Here is a 17,883-nt window from a genome sequence, read left to right on the forward strand (position 1 = left end):
TTGTATCAATTATTTCTTGTAGTATATTAAAATTCAATTTGAAAACAAAAAATAAACTTCATTTAATATACATATATAATATATACGAATAATAAGTACATCCGTAGTATAGCTACACATACAAGGTCGATACCGCAACACAAATACACAAATACTTGTTGTGTACCTCCACCATATAACTCTCTTCGTTTCATAGATTCAATCCTTACCCTTATATTTCTTAAAAATTAATTTCTCAAAGTAAGCATAATTCAAATATTACATACAATGTATTGAATATCAAGACATATGTGGTTCGTATTTTTTCATTTCTATTATACTAAAAAGAGATATATTATCTTTTCCATATAGATTACGTACAACTTTTTAGATACTAAGATTACAATGGTAATCGATAAACACATGGAATCTATTTTTAAATCGTTCTCCTATCTCCTTAAATATTATTCAATGACCCATTAATGTGGTTGTTTTTTGATAATCATCTTGGATTTAAATTCTAAAATCTATATGTGCCTCTTAGTTTAAAATTCTATATTGATATATCGCAATTTCAATTTATATTTATATTCGACAATAAGGTGTGAATCGACATTTTAATCATTTCGTAAAAGATCACGAAACATAAAAACAAAACAACAAAATATCACTAACTAATTTAAAAACCTAACATATAATTTAGATGTTAATTTAGTTTTTGTTTGTTTTTAAGACTTTTTTTTTTTAAAAAAAAAAATACTATATCAATATTTTATTGATATTTCAATTGATATTTTCACCTCAACATTCTTATCAATATCAACATTTTAAATACTACTCTTAATAATGATTGAAAATATAAATTCGAAAAAATTGAAAAAGATGACGGTTTTCTTGATTCGGTGCCGATCTTTGATCAATTCGCTGAACTAGGGGTGGTCATTCAAACCGCAGAAATCGAACTGAACTGAATCGAAAACCCAGTGAAACCGAAAAATTCGGTTCAGTTCGGTTTCACTTTCAAAAACCGAATTTGAAATCGAACCGAACCGTTTTTAACTAATATATATATATATTAAAAAAAAGAGTAAAATTGAATTTAAAACCAAACCGCTTTTAATTTAAAGAACAAAACCGAATTTAAAATCGAACCGAACCGAACCATTTTTAATTAAAAAAGAATATAACATGGATTTTTTAAAAATATCAAAACCGAACCGAACCACATTCAATTTGAACCAATAAATCGATTCGATTCGATTTGACCACCAAACCAAACCGAACCGAATCGAACCGTTTCCACTCCTATGTTGAACCCCAAGCGAAGCTAAAAACGCAAACCCACAGTAAGAACAGAACTTTCGAACCAACAACCCCAAAGTCAAAGTGCCTGATGACAAGTCATCCACTAACTTGTCGACGTGTAAGAAGAAACCCACGTGTCCATCAAGTGGAAAATGACGTGTGATCAGCTGTGCCACGTAATCAATTAGATATTGGTTTATTAGCTTAGTTACAGTTTCGACACAGATAATATTATATCGTTCGAAGCCAAAAACAGGATATATAAAAATTATATATAATTCTCTTCGTTGTTCCTGCTGTAATGGGTTTCTTGGATCGTTGCGCCGACATCTGCAACTTCTCTCACGGTCACAGCCATGACAGTAAGAAGCTCAAGAAAAACCAGCAACTTCAGGTATACATTTTAACGCTTTTCTTTGTTTTAAAAGTAAAGATTACTAACTTGTAGAAAAACCAGAACACAAAAATCTAAAAGAATTATCTCCAGCAACTAACACGATAGATACAAAAGAATTTTGCTAGGCTTCTGTGTGTATGGTAGAGTTTTTATTTATTTATTTATTGGTTTTGATTGGTTTATGTGAATTCCGCTTGATCGTTTCGTGGAAGTTGAAATTGGATGATACGATAAGGTCCCAATCAATTTTAACAAATTTGTAACCTAATTAAAAGTTCAATATTTAAAAATCAAATTTGGTCCCCAATTTTAACAATGATAAAAATTCATTGAATGTTTTGATTGGGCTTAATTTTTACAATGAAAAGTTTGATGATATAATTGTATCATATATCAAATGTGATTTTTAAATTTAAGATTTATTAAAAATATATGGATTAAAATATTGAAGAAAAAATAGAATTTTAATCCTAAATCTATCTAATTTATTTGAAATTTTTGGATTAATTAGTAATTTTTTTTTTAAAAAAAATTGTGTTGAAGAGGGTGGAGATAAAAGTGAAGATGGACTGCGAGGGGTGCGAGAAGAAGGTGAAGAAATCGGTGGAGGGAATGAAAGGGGTGACGGAGGTGGAGGTGGACCCCAAGCGGAGCAAGCTGACGGTGGTGGGTTACGTTGATCCCAACAAGGTTCTGCACCGTGTCCGCCATCGGACCGGGAAGACGGCGGAGCTCTGGCCCTATGTGCCCTACGACGTCGTTGAACACCCTTACGCGCCTGGAGCCTACGACAAGAAGGCGCCACCTGGGTACGTGCGCAATGTCGCGGCAAACCCGGACGTGGCGCCGCTTGCACGTGCCGGATCCTTCGAGGTTAAATACACCACCGCCTTCAGCGATGAAAATCCCAATGCTTGCTCCCTAATGTAACCTAGTGTCACCTCATGTAAATAAACTGTTGCTCCCCAAGGTTCTAACTTGTAATATATTTGATTATTCCAAAGAAGAAAAAAAACTTGTAATATATTGCTCGAGGAAAATTTCAAAATCATTTTTTCTCTTTTAAATTTCTCAAGACTAACCATTTAGTTTTTCAACTTTGATTTCCAATGATTTAATTCTTATATCTTTAATTTTGTAATAATTTAAGTCTTTATTTTTAAATAAGGTGTTCTTCTCTTTCTTGAGAGGAAATAGTTCTCTCTTAATTATGGTGGTTCTAAATAATAGAGTTTCAAATTCTTTTAAAATGAACAGGATGTGAGTGAACTTCTTTATATTTTTTAAATGTGAACTATTTAATCTTCAATATAAATAAATTTATCAAAATTATATGTTAATTTTTATTATTTTATGATGTAGATTTTATATTTTATAAAAATATTGAATTTTTATTTAATTTATCATTTTGTTTATTTAAAAAATCTCATTAAATCGGAATGTTAATTTTCTAAAATAGCGATTAAAATAAAATTGAATAAAATAGCGATTAAAATAAAATTGAATATTGATTAATCAAGGTTTAAGGATGAAATTGTTACTCTTAATTTTTAACCTTAATTATTTTATTAACTATTTCAATAAATCTCAATATTCGATAAATGGATATTTAAAAGTATGGAGGTTCCACCTTTCATCCAATAAATTATAAAAATTATTTAAACAGGATTTAGTCAAGTAATTGAAAAATATTTATAGTTTCTACCTTGTAGAATGAAATGATTAACTATATAATAATTATAGAATGTTCTAGCTTACAAACAATGCTAATTACTATTATTTTAATTGTTTTTAAAAATTAAATTGTACTCTTGAACTACGTAAGATCTGACTTTTTATTGTAAATCTATTAGCTTAATATATTTTTTTAAAGGAAATCTACTATCTCAAATTAGTTCAATATTTTTTTAAAAAATATTTATTTAAACAAATGTCGGTATAGTTGCAAAAATCATTTCTTAGCAAATGAGAAAGAGGAAAGCTTAGAAGTTGAGACAATGAGGAGAGGAATTGATATATTTCACATATTGACAGCAGATATGGCCTTAGTAATTTTATGCATAGATATAATAAAGAATATCTGTATATGTATTTTACGGATGACAATTAGTGATTGTGCTAATTAAGATTTTATACCACCAATCAGCAACAGAAATTATTCTCTTTTGGATTGGGTGATGTTGGTCCTTTCTTCTTGCATTTTCTTTTATTGTCTTGATTTGTTGTTGGGCTTGGGATGGTCTCCTAATAATATCTTTTACCATTTATGAGATGTACCTTGTTATATTATTGTTTAGTATAAGATCCAAATTATAAATTTATTGATTGTTAATACATTTTTCATGTTAGTTGAGTTAAATGCATATAAATTTGGCCCATTACTATCATTGTTTTAATATAATTACAAAAAACATATTATCAAACTTGAAACGGATAGATGCCTCTCAAATTCTTAAAAAAATGCAAAACTTTAAATTATGTTTAGTACTTTTATTAGGATCATTCTATATCTTTGATATATTTTTGTAGTAAACTTTAAAGTTGTAAAACCTAATTTGATTTGGTTGATCTTATGGCAATAACTTTGCAGTTGACTTCTAAAATACATTGTAATTCAAATTACAATTCAATCTATATTGATCTTATGGCAATAATTCTGGAGTTTACTTTTAAAATACATTGCAATTCAAATTACAAATCGATCTGCATCACAATTGAATTTGTTTTTAAAAAATTCTAACTCAACAAATGCGTGACTAAAAATTTAATTTATTATTACCTATAAGAGGACCATGCGAATTGGACTATTGTTCATGTTGCACACTTTAGAAGTAGAATCGGTAAAAAAAAAAAAATTAAATTGTAATTTGGTAAACTCTTTAAAAAATAAAGAAACAAATAAAAAGAAAGAAAGAAACTAGATTATTGAGTAAAGAAAAGCTATAGTATTTCCCAACAAAAAAGAAAAAAAAGAAAAAAAAGAACAAAAGAGGAATTTGTTACAGAACATATCACTGCAGTTCCATTCTTACTAATATTTCCTTCTTTTTTTATTTTCTCTTTTTAAATTCAAATTATATTTATAATTCAGTTATCCTTTTCTCAGTTGGGCCTAGGCCCAATAAACCTTATGAAATGGCTGGCCCTTTAAGATTTGTCAGCCCAAGGTGTTGTCGTTAGCTTCCTAGCGACGCCGTTCTTCGAATTTCCCCTATAAAAACTCCCGCGTTCTTCTCGAACCCGCGAAATCGGCTCGGTAAATTTGTAAACCTCTGGCACGGTCCACCAAACATCCTCATTCTTTCACCTGAAGACGGAAATTTTTGTTTAGACGCACTCTACTTCGGTTCAGTGAAGGTCAATTCGCGAGTTCGAACTCGACAATGGAGTTGATACTACCTTGGCTGCTCTGTATGGTTTTCTAAATTTCAGATTCTCTATCGGAGGATGACGAAGAAGGAGAACAATTTGGTTTTACTATCGTCGGATGAAGAATACTGTGGTGGTCGATCATCTAGTTCCAGACGCAGATATCGAAAGACGAAGTCGCAATCACCATTTCCTCGGAAGAGCACTCGTCAAGCGAAGAAGGCTCGACTCTTAGGTTCTCGGTCTTGCTTGCATAAGGATTCCCGCAATGTTGACGAGGTATATGCGAAATTCCTTTCGTTGTTTATCCATGCTTTACATTACTCTCTTGTTTCTGTCTTAGATTCTGGAGTGTGTATGGGCGCATGATGGAAATGAATTCATCTGGTGTGTGGTTGTTCACTTGTTCTGTAGAAAAATTTGTGTTGGACCCGCATTTTCGTCTTGTTATCTCGACCTCGGTTAGTATGTGGAGCGAGATGTTGATATTGAGGAGGGATTTTGATTTTTTCAATGTAAATTTCGTCTGTTTCAGTGTTATTATATGTTCCTATTTCATCTCGGCAGTGTTTCTTGAACTACAAATATCTCATTTATACCCTGTCTCCTTACTGAAAATACTCTTTTCATAGGGCTTTTCAGTTGAGTTTACTATTCTTTGCTGTTATACATTTTGATATTTTATTTTGTTAATGCAGTTCAACTTATTTTGTGAAGATTTTGATCAAGTATTTTCTACCTTCAAGGTATCTGCTGGTATGCCATTACTGTGTCGCTGTAGCTTCTCTTACTCTTTCTGTAAATTACTCAAGCGTGTGCTTCAATGGAAGAATCTGATGTTAATATATTTTCTACGTGGACTGAATTACTTGGAATAAGCTGAAATTGAACGTTGGATTGTATATTTTAAGTTAGAAGCGCTGGGAGTTTAATTTAGGCTAGCTCTGTTTAGCTTATTGTTTGATGTGCATCAGGTTCTGGAAACATTTGCAGAAATGAATTATGGATTGATAAATACAGGCCACATTCATTGGAAGAGCTTGCTGTACACAAAAAGAAGGTTATTATGGTTTTCTTCCTTTTCCATTTCAAATGTATATTGACGTTTTTTCTATCTGATGGTAGGTAGAAGAAGTTAAGGTATGGTTTGAAGAAAGGTTGAGGACGCCTAAGGTACTTCTTTTATTATGAATGCTTTTATTCTCTCTCTCTCTCAAATCACAAATTCATAACTATGATTTCTCTTTATCACCTTTATATATGCACGTTTTTTTCTTCTTATTTTTATAGTTTGAATTCAATTACTGGGTGTGATGATATCATTTTACTCGATTTACAGGATGCTAATGGAAACAATGTTCTTGTCATCACTGGTCCTGCTGGAGTTGGGAAATCTGTATGTGGCTGTGTCGATCTTTCTTGGATTTGTGCTCTTAATATTTACAATTCTCTTTTGTAGCATACGTACCCAATTGTGTTTCAAAACTTAGTATTGTCATCTAACTGATATTCAATGTCAATAGCATGTCCTTGGTCATGTGATCTTGGCTAACTCTGACTTTTTTTTACCAAATATGTAACTGAATAAGGGGTAATCCAGTTTTTTATGATGGGCAACGTATTATGTTGAGCCTGAAAATGTTCTTGAGATTCCATGAGAACAACTATAGTTCTTTGTTTATGGATAACCATATCTGACTTGTGTAGGCTAGGTATTTGATCAGCCTATTTATGCTGTTATGTGTCACTCGTGCCTTACTATAATCTATTCAATAAACATTATATATCTTACAGGGTACAAGTTTAATTGGTTAATAATGTATATCTGTATGCAATCTTTTGCTTCTAACTTCAACACTCTTAGTCTAAGTAAATTTAATAATATATTAGTTGCATTGTGACTGATAAGCTTGCTGCCATCGTGTTGTTTTGATCATTTTTTCATGAGGCAAAAGTAGTCAGTGCATGCATGGTCCTCATTCATAATGTTTCTTCTCACTATACTCTCAGAGTTCATGCCATAGGATTTATTTTAAAATTTTAAAATAACACGTGCTTCTTTTGTAGGCAACTGTTCATGTAATAGCATCTCATCTTGGAGCCAGATTATGTGAATGGGACACACCTACTCCTGTGATTTGGCAAGAACATCTGCATAACTCGAGTGCAGGTATTCTAATGACTCGATATATCTTGGTTATGGAGTAGATCAAATACAATATCATACTGGTCCAACATGCTCTCCAATAATTATTTGAAGATTGATAGCTTGTTGTATTATGTCTTGGTGACTTACTGACAGACAGATAGCTCTGAGATAAAGAAAATCTCTCATGTTATTTTTCCTTTTAACTATTAAGCCATGTGAAGCTCTTACATTCACTTGGAATGACTTGAAAACGTGCCATCATTTTTATTTTAAAATTTATAATTAATGAACATAACGAGTCGTGATTTTTTTTTTTTCTTTTTCAACATCTAATTAGTTTTCATATGTGTGGTAGTTAATTAATCCAACAAATAAAACACACATTCACGTGTATTTTACTCTGAAGTGCTTCTGCAAGGTAAAGTTAGTTTTGGGATGCCCCGAAATGCTGAGTAATCTAACAAAATTTTCTATTATTAATGAGAGGCTTTTTCCTTCTAATTGTTGCAAAAATATTTCTGGCGCTGTCTTATCTTCAATCAGGGATACAATACACATCTAAACTGGATGAGTTTGAAAACTTTATTGGGAGAATGAGGAAGTATGGAGTAATACCTTCATGCTTTCCCATAGACTCAAAACAACCGGTCATACTCTTAATAGATGACCTTCCTTTGACCAATGGGAAGGCTGCTCTTAGAAGACTTCAGAACTGTTTGCATCTTTATGTGCAATCAACTCAAGTTCCGACAGCCATCGTGATTACAACAGATTGTGCCAAAGCTGAAACAACAGACCTCACTGCACGGTACTTGGAAGAGATTGAGCTCTGTCTTGAGAATGCTGGGGCTTGTAAGGTTACTTTCTGATAAAGTTTGTTGGCTTATCATGCTTTTGGGAGTAAAGTATATACCTATGATGCTGGTTGACATTGGGTTATTATTCTTACCATTTTTTTCAGGTTGCATTCAATCCTATAACAAATAACTCCATTAAAAAGATAATTTCTAGAATATGCTCTCAAGAACAGTACAATTTGGCAGTTGAACAAATTGATGCAATAGCCAAATCAAGTGGTGGTGATGTGAGACAAGCAGTCATGTCTTTACAATTATTCTGCCTGAAACCTAGTCAGATATGTTCATCATCATTCAGCGCTCCAGAATCTTCAAAAGATGAAGAGCTGCCTCCTACTGTGGTGGATGATCAATTCTCTTTCCAATTTGGCCGTGATGAGACTCTCTCTCTATTTCATGCCCTGGGAAAATTTTTGCACAACAAACGACAGAGTATAAACGAATTGGTATTAGGTCTGTTTCATCAATGCATACTTTGCTGAGATGGAAGGGCTTGTAATTTGGAATTTGACTAAAGAAAAAAATCAGTGTGAAGCTTTGGGTAGGAATCAATTCTTATGGTATGTCACTTGTTTATGTTGCAGACAGTGAGTTTTCCGTTCAAGAAAGTTTATTAAGACGGCCACTTAATATGGATCCTCCAGAAAAGGTTCTATGTCAAACACATGGGCAAGCCAGGCCTATTGCTGATTTTCTGCATGAAAATGGTATGTTGTTGTCCTCAAAAAGAAAACTGTAGTAGAAGTTTGTTGTGCTTCTTCTAAACAACATTGAATCTGTTTTCAACTTTATCACCCATTTCTTGCAGTTCTCGACTTCATGAATGAGGAAGCTGTAGATGATGCATGGGTTGTGGCTTCGTATTTAGGTGATGCTGACATGCTCCTTTCTTCTTACGAGGGGATGCTAGCCAGACATAATGATGCAGAAAATATTCTACACCTGGCTGCTGCTTCAGTTGCAGTCCGTGGGGTATTATTTGGCAATTCTCATCCGTTGTCTTCCAGGTGGTTCTTAGGAACTTAATTGAATATTTAAAAACAACAATAATTACATATTTATAAATTCCAACTCTTTCGAGTCCCGAATATGCAGGTGGCATACTATTCGTAGACCAAAGCTTTGGCAAATCGAGGGATCCTCATTGTTCAATAAGGTGAATTGAGACCTTTTATTTCACTTTTACTATTAAACTTAGGTGCCGGGCTAGCATATTCGAGGGTATTTTCATTTCCACTGCTTGGCCTATAGTAAGTGTATGGGATAAAAGAAAATATTTTAAAGCTTATATTTTAAGTTTTTAACCGCTAGACTCGAGAGGAGCAACTGAAAAATGTTACAATGAGCTAGTGTTCTGACTGGTGCATTGATAATAGGTACGTAGTCTTAGGTAGCCTCTCTCATGGATTAAGTCATGTTATTCTGCCATGAAGGGGAAGATGTTTTATACAATACTTTTAACTTGTTATAGTAATAGCCAAGAATTTTTCTTAGCCGATGTTATACATTATTTTGTTTATTTCTCCAATGTTTTACAGAAGGAGATGGTAAAACAAAGATTTATCGCTTATGGTGGGATCAGTTTAGCTAATTTTTCAGTAGTCGCCACCGAGTACGTATCTGCATTGAAGTGGCTTGGTAGTAGTGCATCCGGAGATCATGAAAATTTACAGGTATTGACAGAAGAAAATACAAGTTTTGATTTGGTGAATTCAGGAGATCGAGAAAGTCATACTTCTGACGAGGAAATTGAAGATTGGTAAATTAGATAGGCCCCCGTTTTGTAAGCAAAATCCCAAGACGATTGGATGTCTTGCTCCACACCTCATGTGGTTTTGTAAAATGTAATGAACTCTCTTTATTATTCAAATATTAATATGAAATTGAGTACAAATTATGTCTTTGTTACAAAAATCTTGTTGTCTTTCCATTTAAGACGGTGTTAAAATTGACCCTTGGGAATTAGCTTCCACCAGTTGTTCCGCAGAGACGTTATTCAAACTTCGCATTCTGACTTCTGAGTAGGTACGGTCACATATTACTCAAATTTGTTGATACACGGGAAAACTTTTAATAATAGGTGATTACCATACTCTTTGTTCATAATAGAAATTTTATCTTTATAAACATTAGTTGACACTACATTAATGTAAGTAGGTTTTATTTTATTTTTAAAAGTATGTTAACGTGACAAACAATTAACAAAAGGAGTACGAAAATTTAACATAAAATTTTCTATATGTTTACTTTTCAAGAAATATTGACTAAAAATATATGAATTGCATGAAAATTTTGCGGGTCCGTACAAGGGGTCCTTTCCTCTTGAATGCCACAGGAATTCCAACTGTGCTGTGGACCATATAGCAATAATAATAATGAGATGATTCGTTAAGCAAATAAAACTTCCGAAAATGTGATGAAATATCTATTTACAAGAACAACATACTGACCATAATGGTCTAAAAACTATGAACTCTACAAAACTCCAGGCCTGTATTTTAACTTCCACACCATTTCAGAGGAGCTGGCGCGGCAATTCCTGCCCCTTTCATAAAAGCGAGCAAAATATCCCACTTGCATCCTCTTTTCCATTATCCATATGAAATCTTCTATCAGAATAAATGAAGTCGATGCCTAGATTCCACATTTTTTTTTTACCAGTAAACTCCCCCTTGTTGAATTCACTATGCACAGGAATTGGCTGGAATAGCTCCCTCTCGAATCAGATCTCTTTTAAGGTAGTAATCTCTTCACTTCATGCTGGTCAGGATTTTTAGTTTGATTGTAAACTGCCTCGTATGCGTGCATACATACACTGGAAAACCCAACCATTGCCTGGAAAACATGGGGAAAACTCATCTGCAAGTTATTTATCGTCATTGACCTTGTCACACTGACTAAGTTTTCATGCTTTTGTTTCTCATCTCGAGCTTTTGTTCTCAAATTATCCACCTTGTTTTGCTTCTCTTGAACTGGGTCTCTTCCTCTCGTCGATGCCGAGCATTCTCGCATTGAATGGGAAACATATTTGCTTTCTAGTGATCTTAGCTCAATTGCTCTCTTTTCAAGCTCTTTTGAGGCAGAATCTGCCTTCTTCTTTTGCCTATATTCCTCAGCTTGTTGAACAACAATGGCATGAACTACGGTTAAGAAGCTCTTGATTCCTTCAGAAGCCACTTTGTCTGGAATCCTATCAACTGCGAGATTCCATTCTTCGCAAAGTGAGTAAATTCTAGAATCTTGACCTGTTCTTAATAATGGGTTCCCACTTATCTGGAAAAGGCAAAGCCGGAGCCAGCCTGTAAGAGATTGGACATAATCCCGTTGAGCTTTCACTAGATTGCAAAAAGAGGCATGCCATTGCTGGACTTCAAGCTCAAGCTGGAGAGTTGATTGGCGGTGAATCTCGGATGTTGGCTCAGCAGATGGTATGATGTTTAGATATTTGAGCTGTTCAACAATGTGTGTTTGGACCTGATGAGACTCGTACATACTTCTCCACATGCACATCAATCTGTAGAATCCAGGGCAAATCTTAGTGTCTAGAATAGAAGTTAAGACAACGTTACTATTTATGTCCATGAAGACATCCAAAATATGCTTAGTATTTTCCATTTAGGCTTCCTGAAATACGAGAAGGTAGCAACACTGTACAAATGAACAGTGGAAATCTCTACAAGATAAAATACCAATGGTTGAAGGTGATGAAACCATGAATAAAATGGACCTCTCACTGGTTGTCTGGGTCAACCAATTAATGTCAATCATATCCCAATTAAGTAGTGAAATGGAAAATAATGGCTTTTTGAACTACTCAGTACTGAGAAGACAAAAGGCTGGCAAACACAGAAACTGACTTTAAAGCTTAAATATCAAGCAAGCATCAGAAAACAGTCAGTAGTGATTTCTTATTTCTGTTGAGGCTAAAGCAGAAGCATGAAAGATACTAACCCTTTGACAAACTCAAGGAGTTGTGGATAGAGCTCGATTTCTCTTAGCTTGACGATTTCAGCAGATGTAGTTTCAATGGCCTGAGAAGCAACCATCATCTGTGACTCCAGCTTTTCAACCTCTTTCTTAGTTTTCTCAGTCTTTACATAGTCAGCCCTCTTCAGCTCTAGCTTCCTCAGCTGTTCCACCTTCTTCTCATGCTCTATCCTTGTAGCCTCGGCCGTCTAAAAAAGCCACTCATCATAATTTCACAAACTTTAGTACATAGAATTCCACTACTCGGTTCTTCAATGCCTTCAAATACATTGATAAATGCTAAAGTTTCATCTTTGTTTGGTTATGTTGGACCCCATTGGGTAAAAGAAAGGGAAGAAAAAAGGTGAAAAGAATCATTTCAAATTGAAGACTTTATTTAAAGTACCAAAATGTCATATTATTCCACCAATGTGACTAGAGATTTGATTGAGATATGCGAAAGTGAAAGCATTACCTTGACTTCTTGGTACAGTTTTTTCTCCCAAGCGTACAGCTTCTCCACTGTCGAGCAGTGGCTGCTGCTATTCCCAGCACATCCATTTCCCATATTTGTTGGTGTTATTTCTCCGTTTAACTTACCAAATGCATCATTTGATTTTGTGTTTGAACCCCACACCCATAACGAAGGGCTCAAGCTCCACCCGTTATTGTAACCCTGCCCTGCTAGCAACATGATATGGAACTTATTAAGGTAGCTTATGATTTGAGGAATGTGAGTTGAATGATAAAGAAGAATGGGAAGAGAAAACTGTTATTTGATTGATTTTCTACTACTTTGGTATTTTAGATTTACCTCCTTTATTCTGAGAAGAAAAAGTGGGGACTTCCAAAAGCAAAGAGAGCTGAGCACCAGCATCAGCAGCTTTGAGAAAGTACTCATCAAGCTCCTTAATAATCTCCACCAGATCTTTGGTGTTCCTCGACACTACCATAGCAAGCTCAGTGCTTGAAGTGTCCTTTGAAAAACCACTCACCACTGACGGCGGTGGTGCTGAGCTCGCTGCCCCTGTTACAGTGACCATAGCCTCCGATGCAATGGTGGTGGCCTCCCATTCTTCCTCGGTCACAGTGCGAGATGTCGACGGCACAAAAGGGTCCCAGAAATCCCAAGTGGATGATGGTGGCGGCGGCGGCGGCGGAGGTAGTGCCGGGGAGGCCGTGATCGATGTCCAGGTGTCTGAACTAGGACTCATGGGGATATGTGGAGGTGGAGGCGGCGGCGGCGTTCGTGGGGTCGGAGATGGAAGTACCGGCGGGAGGTGGTGGTGGTAGTTCTGCTGCTGCTGCTGAGGGCGGCGAATGTAGGTCCTGTCTCTTATACACATCTAGATGTGTATAAGAGACAGGGACTCATGGGGATATGTGGAGGTGGAGGCGGCGGCGGCGTTCGTGGGGTCGGAGATGGAAGTACCGGCGGGAGGTGGTGGTGGTAGTTCTGCTGCTGCTGCTGAGGGCGGCGAATGTAGGTCTCTGCATTGGAAAACTGCCGGAGAGCGGCGCCAGTGCCACGAAGAGAACGAATGTACAAGCTGTGAGAAGCAGAAAAAGCTTGCCTTGCCTTCACCAACTGTTTCATGTACCTCTTTCTCGCTTTGCACCTCGAAACAGTTTCTTCTCTCTCTAATCTTGAGTAACAGCAACCCATTTTGAGCTCCTTTGGCCAAAATCTCAATGAGAAAGCAGCTTTCCAAGAATAGAACAAACTCGGGCGGCTTTCTACTTCCGATCTTCCGACGATCTCCACATTCCGTGACGGTGGCTAAAATGGGAGATCTTCCACTGGTGGTGGTGGTGGTGGTTCAGGACACTGTCAAACTCGTGCTTAAAAAAGCTACTCTCTTTCTTCCTTGTTACTCGCTGGCAAAGCCGGTGCCTTTTTTCTGAGTCTCGTAGACTCGGAATTGACCCATTTCAACCTTGGAGCTTTGGCCACTTCACAGATAAATAAATAAATAAAAATGGTAAAAATAAAGAAAAAGAAAAATGGTTTGAGGAAAGAGAAAAAGGGTTGGGGAGTTAGAAGTATATACTTTGGTCAGGTTTAAAGATGCAGCCCAGAGAGACAATAGGGACATTGGGCAGAGAGCCTGTCATTATTTTATTATTTTATAATAAATATAACCGTATCGAAAAGACGAAATCGTCCTACCTGTTCCTATCAAATTACTGCGAGTGGTGTAACGTAACACTTCTAATAATGGTTCTATTAGTATAATCTCACCTCCAAAATGGTAGCTCCACGTGGCATTCCACCTTTACCTTCTTTTTTTTTCTCTTTTACCAAAGGGGTCATTGAGCTGTGTGTAGGCCATGACTGCATTGCCAGGTCATTTTTGCCCTAATAATCTCATTACACAAAATGAGAACTTGTATGTGATTTCCAATTAAACCCAATGGTTTATCCACTGTATGTACGTTTACTTTACACGAATCACACTTGCTCTTATAAGTGTTTTTATATCTCTACAATGGTATGATTTTATTTACTTTATAAATAAATTGAAATAATTTTGCTTTTAACTCCAAAATGTCTCATACCAACAGATAATTGTCCTAATTTATATATTCATGATCACTTTTTATCTAACCAATGTGAGATTTTGTTCGCACTCTTAACATTTTATACTTCAAATAGGTAAAATAAATACTCTAATTAAAGATATATATATATATACACGCACACGCACAAATATAAATTCAAAATAAATAAATAAAAATGACAATACTTCACAATTTTATAGATTCTATAAATCTAACTTGTTAAACTCAAATCTCTGAGCTCTTTACCTTGAAATAAATCTACAGGCAAACTTAACTAAAAATTTCTAAAATTTTGGAATTTTGTTATAACTATTTTAAATTTTCATTTATCTAATATTTTCTGTTGGGTTTTTTCTTCCTTTTAAACAATGATACGAAGCGAGAAAATTAGCTTTGAATTACTTTTTTTTTCTTTGTAATTTTAGAATCTAATAACATCGAACCATATTCGTTGAGTCTAAGTTGATGTTTTTCTAATTTTCCGGATTACAAGAACACAAACTCCAATGGTGGGAGGGAAAAAAAAAAAAAGAAAAGGAAAAATTTGATTTTTAATACTCATATTGAGAATATACTTTTTTTTTTCTTTTTGTAGCATTTTGTAACAAACCCTATATGCAAGAACATTCAAATATTGTCATTCAAAATTCTACTATGTGGACCACAAATTTTTTTTTAAAAAAAAACAAATAAAAGATAAATAAGCCAAACATGTATAAAAACAAATGAACCATCACTTATTCATATAAATATCTGTATTATATATATATATTGTTTAAATCTTATTTTAGTTCCTAAACTTTAAATCTTGTTCTGTTTTTGTCCCTAAACTTTTAAAAATGTTCGTTTTAATCTCTAAACTTTTAAAAGATGTTTATTTTGGTCCCTACTAAGATTATGTTAACATTCTAAAGATGAAATCTGTTTAGGGATAAAATTGCATATAGTATGGGTTGAACAAGATGAAGGTAAAGTATATAACATCAACAATCAATGTGTCAAGATAGTGAACAGCTAAAATCACGGGCGTAAATGTTTTTGATATCTCCTTTGGGAAATCGTTTTACCACCTAATTCAAAGTTGAAATCTTAGATTTTTTAGCATGCATGGCTAACTTATTCGACAATATAGTCATCCAAAATACAAAGTCCTCTCATCATTATGTTCAAGAATCAACAAAATCTTGATAACAAGAACAAAGTAAGCACTTTTTTAAAATTTAGGAATTAGAATGAAATTTTTTTAAAATTTAAGAATTAAAATAGAACCAGATTGAGAGTTGAAGGATCAAAATACATCAAACTATTTTTCCCCCCTTGTTAGTGGAGATTAGAAAGAGTGAGAGAGCTGCAGAGAAACTCTTCCGACTGAAGAAGCATGCAGTTGACTCTTGTCCAGTAGTCATACAAATTAATTTATCCCTAAATCTTTCAATTTAATCACAATTCCTTTTTCCATTTTTCTTTTCTTTTCAGTTTTTTTTTTATTTGATAATTTAGCACTCCTTGTTTTTTCTTAAATTTTTTTTAAGAACTTTGTTATATTAAGTTTTAGGGTAAATATGAATTTATATCCCTGAATTTTGGAGATTATATCAATGTAAATCCTAAACTAAGAATTGTATTAATTTAAACCTTGAACGTTGGAGATTGTATAAATTTAAATCCTGAATTTTGAGATTTGTATCACTTTAAACTCCACACTAATAATTATATCAATTTAAATCTTGAACTTTCATAAGTGTGTCGATTTAAATCCTGAACTTTTATAGATATATTAATTTAAACTCTGAACATTTCTAAATATATTCAGATAAAACATAATGGAGGGTTCAAGTTGATATCATTATGAAAGTTCAGGGTTTAAATTGATATATTTATAAAATTTCATAGTTTAAATTGATACAATTATTGAGATTTAAATTAATACAATCCCAAATTTCAGAGTTTAAATTGATATAATTATTAATTTAGGGTTTAAATTGATACAACATTCAAAGTTCAGGGGTATAAATGATATTTGTCATAAGCTTTATTTTTTCTCGTGCATTGATGCATTAAAAGAACAAAATTGTACCTAAGAGATTCTTTGTTATGTAATATACTTTTTTAAAAAATTTTTTTGTAAGTGTTTAAAAAATCAAACTAGGTTTTGAAAGCTAAAAGAAACAAAATTCTTTGAAAACTATTTGAAATTTAGTAAGATTTCATATGTTTGTTTAGGAAGGACAAAAATCATTTTAAAGATGATTTAGGATCCGTTTGGATTGACTTGATTTTTTTTTCTTCGAAAAGCTCATTTTTGTGACTAGTCATTTTGAAAAAGATTTGAGTATTTGACAACCACTTAAAATAGTTTTTCAAGTGTATTTTAATCTTCTTTTTTTTTAAACACTTGAAAATGTATTCAAAACACACCCTTAGTATGAAAACCATCCAACTTAAAAAACAACAAGAAAGACAAAAACTAATTGGTTATAAAAAAAAAGCTTTATAATGTTAAAAATGTTAATTTTGTTCAATCATCTACTATATTCTATCTCAACTTAATAAAAAAAAATATCTATATTAAGTTTATTATAAATATCATAAAAATAGATGTCCAATACTTGGTGTCTTAAAAGTCATATGTCATTTTTCATAGTGTCCATGTGTCTTATAATAGTTTATGCTTGATGTCCATGCAAGTCCATATTCTACTTGTCACTTTGCTATAAATAGTAGTATTTGGTGTATCTCAATATAATGTACATTGGTGAGAAATCCACTTCAAAATTCTATTAATCTTCATATTATCCAATTTTATAATTTTAGTTATTTTATTTTATATTATATTATATTTATTATTATATAAATATATTATCATATTATATTTTCTCCTGTTCTCGTCGTGCTCCTCATTTTCACAACAAATTATCAGCATGAGCTCATGTCGTTTCTCTGCTAAAGGTAGGTCCTAAAGGTATACCTGTTTTTCCCTCTTTGTTATAATTAATAAATTTAATTTATTTTGCATATTCAATATTTATTAAATTTCTAACATAAATACAATATTTTATGATAGTGCTGCCATGAAAAATCTTACAAAATTAGAATTTTTCGCCCTTAATATTAATGACAATAATTATTTATCATGGGTGTTGAATGAGAAATTTTGGACTAATCACAAGTTGCCACGTCATTTACTAAATTAATGACGAAATTTTAAATCATTAATTTTGGGTCCAATTAAAAATTGACATATGTCCCAAATTGAAGTTGAAGACAAATTTCGGTGACACCACGTGGTTTTATCATGA

At 33.5% G+C, this 17,883-nt stretch overlaps 3 protein-coding genes across 7 annotated transcripts; 2 read left to right on the top strand and 1 right to left on the bottom strand.

Annotated features, from left to right (window-relative positions):
- The first annotated feature begins 1,537 nt into the window (after positions 1 to 1,537).
- LOC120074440 (heavy metal-associated isoprenylated plant protein 27) lies at positions 1,538 to 2,712 on the top strand. Its single transcript, XM_039027559.1, has 2 exons — positions 1,538 to 1,678; positions 2,225 to 2,712. The coding sequence occupies exons 1-2, from the start codon at positions 1,586 to 1,588 to the stop codon at positions 2,609 to 2,611; spliced, it is 480 nt and encodes a 159-aa protein (XP_038883487.1). The 5' UTR covers positions 1,538 to 1,585; the 3' UTR covers positions 2,612 to 2,712.
- A 2,208-nt stretch (positions 2,713 to 4,920) lies between these two features.
- On the top strand, positions 4,921 to 9,970 carry LOC120072501 (cell cycle checkpoint protein RAD17). 3 transcript variants are annotated; one of them, XM_039024871.1, is made up of 12 exons: positions 4,921 to 5,329; positions 5,749 to 5,806; positions 6,025 to 6,110; positions 6,176 to 6,223; positions 6,390 to 6,446; positions 7,118 to 7,220; positions 7,743 to 8,056; positions 8,161 to 8,509; positions 8,641 to 8,763; positions 8,865 to 9,063; positions 9,152 to 9,212; positions 9,595 to 9,970. In XM_039024871.1, exons 1-12 carry the CDS (start codon positions 5,129 to 5,131, stop codon positions 9,817 to 9,819), a joined length of 1,824 nt encoding a protein of 607 aa, XP_038880799.1. In that variant the 5' UTR covers positions 4,921 to 5,128; the 3' UTR covers positions 9,820 to 9,970. The 3 variants fall into 3 exon arrangements, with proteins under 3 accessions (XP_038880799.1, XP_038880800.1, XP_038880801.1); XM_039024872.1 differs by lacking the exon at positions 6,025 to 6,110 and having other exon boundaries at positions 5,749 to 5,796; XM_039024873.1 differs by lacking the exon at positions 6,025 to 6,110 and having other exon boundaries at positions 5,187 to 5,329.
- Positions 9,971 to 10,444: 474 nt separating this feature from the next.
- On the bottom strand, positions 10,445 to 14,445 carry LOC120072619 (protein ALTERED PHOSPHATE STARVATION RESPONSE 1). 3 transcript variants are annotated; one of them, XM_039025030.1, is made up of 5 exons: positions 13,487 to 14,445; positions 12,837 to 13,316; positions 12,498 to 12,706; positions 12,008 to 12,231; positions 10,445 to 11,570 (listed from the first exon to the last, which is right to left on the bottom strand). In XM_039025030.1, exons 1-5 carry the CDS (start codon positions 13,686 to 13,688, stop codon positions 10,790 to 10,792), a joined length of 1,896 nt encoding a protein of 631 aa, XP_038880958.1. In that variant the 5' UTR covers positions 13,689 to 14,445; the 3' UTR covers positions 10,445 to 10,789. The 3 variants fall into 3 exon arrangements, with proteins under 3 accessions (XP_038880958.1, XP_038880956.1, XP_038880957.1); XM_039025028.1 differs by having other exon boundaries at positions 12,837 to 13,244; positions 13,406 to 14,444; XM_039025029.1 differs by having other exon boundaries at positions 12,498 to 12,703; positions 12,837 to 13,244; positions 13,406 to 14,442.
- Positions 14,446 to 17,883: the final 3,438 nt, after the last annotated feature.

Source organism: Benincasa hispida, chromosome 3 (genome assembly GCF_009727055.1).
Source record: "Benincasa hispida cultivar B227 chromosome 3, ASM972705v1, whole genome shotgun sequence".
Taxonomy (NCBI): domain Eukaryota; kingdom Viridiplantae; phylum Streptophyta; class Magnoliopsida; order Cucurbitales; family Cucurbitaceae; genus Benincasa; species Benincasa hispida.